Source organism: Neolamprologus brichardi, chromosome 6 (genome assembly GCF_056152115.1).
Source record: "Neolamprologus brichardi isolate AB-2024 chromosome 6, ASM5615211v1, whole genome shotgun sequence".
Lineage (NCBI taxonomy): Eukaryota > Metazoa > Chordata > Actinopteri > Cichliformes > Cichlidae > Neolamprologus > Neolamprologus brichardi.
Window position 1 is genome coordinate 23,743,211 of NC_142109.1, and position 6,000 is coordinate 23,749,210.

The 6,000-nt window shown below is 35.6% G+C and overlaps 1 protein-coding gene across 1 annotated transcript; it reads left to right on the forward strand.

Moving 5' to 3' along the window:
- The first annotated feature begins 1,724 nt into the window (after positions 1–1,724).
- On the forward strand, positions 1,725–5,556 carry LOC102777447 (CD209 antigen-like protein A). The gene is made up of 6 exons (XM_035906331.2): positions 1,725–1,842; positions 3,266–3,355; positions 3,869–3,925; positions 4,777–4,919; positions 5,009–5,109; positions 5,299–5,556. Exons 1-6 carry the CDS (start codon positions 1,725–1,727, stop codon positions 5,444–5,446), a joined length of 657 nt encoding a protein of 218 aa, XP_035762224.2. The 3' UTR covers positions 5,447–5,556.
- The last annotated feature ends 444 nt before the right edge of the window (positions 5,557–6,000 follow it).

A 6,000-nucleotide genomic window follows, 5' to 3' on the forward strand; every position in this document is an offset into this window, starting at 1 on the left:
CACACAGTGGATTCTAGTGATCAGCTGAGTTTTGTGATTTGATTCATGATTAATCATAGTATTCATCATGGTATTCTTAATCATCTTCCTTGTTTTTCTGTCTGTGCCTCCCTGTGTCTCATTAATTAATTTTTTTTTTTTGGGGGGGGGTTCCATTTTCTTTCCTGTCAGTTTTGTTTCCTGTCTAGCTCTCCCTGATTCTCTGATGCTTTTAGCCTTCAATGTTCACTTTTTACTGGCTGTTTGTGTCTCTGTAAATTATCTGAGATAATCCTTTGGAAAACTGAACTTTTACCACACTCTGTTGCTTCATCAGGAAGATTACGTAATCTCAGCTTTGTCATCGATCACTAAGAGTTATGCAATGTTGGAAATTTTGATTTGTCACCTCAAGCATTACCATTCAAAACATTTTTATTGTTGCTATTCTTTTCCCACATGGCTGCATGACTAAGAAGAAAAATCTTTGCCATTTATTTATTTATTCTGCGGCCTCACAACCTTTTTTAACCACAACATTTTTACTGCCGTCGATGGTACTGTTAGTAAATGGCATCTACAATTCTGCAAACTAACATTTTAATAAATGACCCAGTGTTTCTAGTTTTAAAAGACTTAAATACATTAATATTAAAATGACTTGCTAAATATTATCATGTTTAACAAAACGAGTAAATGCTGTCCTTAATTATAATTTGTATGGTCTTAATTTATCGCATATTATTTGTCATTATGTTGAATTGGGCTTTTCACAATATCAGGTTTCACTACAATTAAGATATCGCTATGTGTCTGAAAAATATAAAATAGAAATAGAAATGCTATGAGCCACACAGAGGTTGGTTTAGATTTGATTGGGCAATATATTGTCGTAATAAAAATTAACCAATGGGCTGCTATCAGTGCTTGTAGGGCCAGTGCACAGTTACCCTTCAAGCCAGCCTGTAGCCTGTATAATTCCAGGCTATAGGCTGGCTTGTAGCCTGTAAAAAGTGCAAAATATATATAATGACTCATTCAATTCAATTCAGTTTTATTTATATATACCAAATTACCAGTCCAACCCTATTTATGGGTTACTTTAAAAAAAAAAAGAAGGTTCACAAGGTATTACAGGAAGCAAATGAATTGATTAAATAAAAGAGAAAGCAGCTGCACTTTAAAGGCTCGAGGTACAATTCTGCATAAATTATTCATAAGCAATCCATAAAGGTTAGTTATAAATATATTTAAAATAGATTAAATCACTGAGTCCTCCAAATTTGACCACCACCTCATCCACACTGGATTAACTCCTATGGTTCCTCCCGCCGGTTGTGGATGCATAGCAGGGCTGGCCCATGTGCCCTGGCTGATCATCATCGGGAAAGGCCAGACTACCAGACCACCTACCACTGTTGCCTTTTCCATAGCGTTCTAAAGAACTGCTTTTAGCATTAGTTTTCCTTGAGAGACCCTATACTACAGACAAACTGCCACCTGCAACAAATCACTATTAATTATGGCAGACAAATACCCCCCCCCCCCAATAGAAATACTGTTTTTGGAACACTGGGTGTTCCCCCAGAGGAACTGGTCCATTGGAAGTGGGGGGGTGAAGGGTAAAACCTATGTAATACTGAGCAAAGTGAAGGACAGAAAGAGGAAACAAGCAAACAGAAAAGTATAAAAGAAGAAGTGGATTCTACATCATCATTGACACTCTCCAGGCAGTTGTTTAAAAGATGGCAAGAGCTGCCCATAGAGAGCAACTAGAGATTACTATAGATTATGCAAATCTGCCTGATGTGTCAGCCAGAAGTCGCTCTAATAAACACAGTCAAGGGGCTGCTGCTGCACCAGGTAAGAAATAAATCATTTTGATTTTTTCTTTAATAGCAATGAGAAAAACACATTTTTAAAGGTATATTTTAAATGAAGCAATAATTGATGTACACATGTTACTGATGTATACATATTTTGCAATGAAAACTCTTACTGATCTAATATGTCATTTTATTCATTTTGCTGTTTTGTGAGCTAATAATGAGCTTTTCTCTCTTCTGTATTTATTTGGGCAGCACAGTGGTTAGCACTGTTGCCTCATAGCAAGAAGGTCCTGAGTTCAATTCCACCATCAGGCTGGGGTCTTTCTATGTGGAGTTTACATGTTCATCCCGTGTTTGCATGGGTACTCTGGCTTCCTCCCACAGTCAAAAGACATGTAGTTAGTGGGAATAGGTTAATTAGAAAAACTAAATTGCAGATAGATGTAAATGTGAGCGCAAATCGTTGTCTCTGTCTATGTGTTAACCCTGCGACATACTGGCGATCTTTTCAGGGTGTACCCTGCCTCTTGCCCCAAGACAGCTTGGATAGGCTCCAGTGCCCCCTGCAACCCTGAAAAAGGACGAGCAGAAGCAAATGGATGGACCCAAAACCTCGAATTCCTAGAACTCAACTTTTTTTGAATGAATGAAGAAGTCAGTGCCACCAAAATTAGAAGATTTTTGAAAAAAAAAACAAAAAAAAAACAGGAAATGTTTAGAAACTTTGGCAGAGTGACAGCAGAATCTAGAACTCTGTTCTCCATTTCTGTTTATATTAGTCAATTCCTTCTCTACCAAACTATCATTTATGAACATAACTAACTGCTATTGTGCATCGAAGTGAATTCTAATTTAATGGGTATTTTAAAAAAACAAAGACATAAGTTCTCATGTACAGTAATGCTGAACCAGGGTATGGGATGTATAGCTATATACAGAGCAATTGAGTAAGCAACAAAAAATATTTTCACAGAACTGCACAGAAAAAAAATGTAGACCATCAATACCACAAACGCATAAGCATACAGAAACTTGCATCGAAGGCGCTCCTGGGTTACAGGGAAAGAAGTGCCATGCTGTGTCCATCTTCTGCATTCTGTTCTCTCTTTCCTTTGCAAAACCACTACACATTCTTACTCCACCATGCTCGCAAATTGATGTAACTGTTTCAAGTTTTACAGTTGTTTTTACATAACTCATCAACATAATTTTCCACTAAAATGCTTTTACCAGGATCATCGTCTACATAAAGAAAATTCATTTATAATAACTTTCCAAACAATCATTGTTTATACTGCATATTTGCCTAATATTTAAATGAAAACATGGAAATGCAGATATCTTTCAGTTTTGTGAGTCTGTCAGGTTTCGATGAGTAAGGTTAGCCCAAAAATTCTGCAGACCTGTTTCTTTAAAGAGGCTACTTAAAGAGGACTTTTTATATGGGTGTGTTGCAGGGAGAAAACTATTCAGACTGGTTGCTGTTAGCTTTGGACTCCTGTGTATCCTCCAAGCTGCTGTCAACATCTCCCTGCGTTTTGCTTTCTGTAAGTAGCGTAATTAAACGTTTACACACCTTTTTTTAAAATCAGATATTGGAGCAGAGTACTGCCCTAGTTTAGTTTTGTTGTTTTATCACTGTGTACATCATTGATTAATGACAAGATGAAACCTTTGTAATCCTGTGTCTAGTTTTCATTTAGCTCACTAATACTGAGGGCAAGGAATTGTAATACGTACTGTTAGAATTAATAGTTGTTTGACATTCAGACAGAGAAAAAAGATTTGGGGAAGTTTAGATTCAAAAACATCAAGTCAAAATGCAACCAAAGAACCCCTAAAGATTGCGTTAGAAAAAGGAAGGGACTTTCCAGTTAAAGTCATGTTTCAGTTTTTGAGTACCAAAAAACTCAAAATAAAGCCATAGTCATGAGGTACTTACATTTCACTGTGACACAAAATGTTTTCCAGTATCGGTTTGAAGAAAAAGTAATTTTAGGCATTTTTTGGAGGGAGGGCTTGTCTTACATTCTGTTGACAACATGTTTCTGCTTTTGCAGACAGTAAAACATCATGTATTGAGACAGTGGAGACCGAAGAGCTGAAAAACCTCACTGGTAAGCATGAGTTTGTAAACTTTGTAAAGAGCCCTTTCATACACATATATGTATATATACTAAGGGTTAATAATATCAACACTTTGGTATACCTGTGTATCATGTAGGATATATTACAATAAATGAGTCTTTTTTATCGCTAATCAAATTAATGCAACATTCTCAAGCTGTAAATGATATTTACATTCAAATGGTTACAGCAGGATTTTGTTCTGTGGTAGGCGGCATGGTTTTATTCACCATCTAGAGTTAAATGAAAATTTACACCAACTTAAACTTAACATGTTACAGCGTTTTACTTCTCACTTTTTGTATTTGACTATTTTTACCCTTGCAAGGCCCTTCCTCATTAGCAAACATTGTGTAAGTGCTGTAAGCAAGACTTACAATACTTAAAGGAGATCTATTTAGCTCATTTCCAGCTTTATGATTCTTATTCTTGGACTCTGCTTAAATTGCTGTGCTTTTTGCAGTCTATAATACCTCTTAGGCCTCTTATGTTCAGCATTCTTGCGGCCTCTTGGTTTATCTTTTATTTAAAAAACAAGCACTTTCCCTTTTAAGAAGACTTAAAGAAGAAGACCACAGAGGCCCTGGGTTGACCTTATTAGGAATATCATCTCTAAATGACAACATACTGATCACAGCAAATTAATAAATAAACAAATAAATAAAGCAAAGACCGCCTCTGAAGTTTGATAATTTTGCTTAAAGAGATTTTTTTACATAAGCTGACTATTTAAAATGTTCTAATTTTTAACAGGAGCCAAACTTTAGAATAAAACTGTTAATGTAAATGTATGTGTTAATCTCTGAAATATTAAATGTTGTTGTTTTTTCTCCAACAACAGATCAATATTTTCAACAAGGATGGGTCTATTTCCGCCCAAGTTTCTATTATATTTCTTCTATTGCGAAATCCTGGAAAGACAGTAGAGACGACTGTTTACAGAGAGGTGCAGACCTGGCAATTATTAACACCAAAGAAGAGCAGGTTTGTGAATGTGACGTAATAATAATGGAAAGAAATTCATAAATACGTGATTAGTTCCATTAATTAATTATTTACTTTTGATTTGCTAGGACTTTACAAGAAACTTTAAAAAAATCATGTGGATTGGACTAACTGAGACAGCCATGAAAGGGACATGGAAATGGGTGGATGGGACTCCACTGAGCGAAAGGTTTATACATTATTGTTTTATTCTACTTTAATCAGTGGCAAAACTAATGCCCTCACATATTGTTGTGCCAGATTATTGCAGTTTATTTAAGGAAGCTATTTGAATTTTCTAACTTTTTAACTTGTCCACATTATAGTGAGCTGCATGCATCCTGGATTAAATTCTCTGTTTTGTTTGTTTGTTTTTCAGGTACTGGGGACCTGATGAACCCAATGGTTTTGAAGGAAAAAATGAAGACTGTGTCGAAATAAATTTTTTTGATTTCGAAAACAGCTGGAATGACATACCATGTGAAAATAAAAACTTCTGGATCTGTGAAAAGAAACTGTCTTCTTAAGCAAGCCAGTAACATCGTGCAAATACGCTTCCTCATCTGAAGGCTTAAAATCACATTTCATGTACAAATGCCTGAAAGCTGTCTCACAATCCTTCGACTGCATACTGCATATGTGAGCAGTGATATTGCATATGTGCATATGAATATGTGATATTGATGAGATAGTTTTGCTGTTTTTCAAACTCACACACACAATTTGTGAAGTGCAGTAAGTTTGATCACACAGGTCAACATCTTAAATGACTAAAATAACTAACAACTACAAAGTCTGGTTGGTATGTTTAATTGTCTGCCATTTCTCTTTTTACATGTTGAATTTTCTTTGCTGCATAACAAGGACGACTTTGACAGAACTCACCGAAGAGCTAAGAGTTGTAGATTGAAGTGGAAGATAGAAGTTAAGAAAGTCTCTCGGATCCATTTATAAAACAACTGCAGATTTCAAGATAGTTGGTTCAAACAAATGTGTAAAAGTACAAGTTATTTCAAAGAGTAACCACTTTGCCAAGGTCTCAAAAAAGACCTACACTCTCACATTTAAATGTGACAAAAAT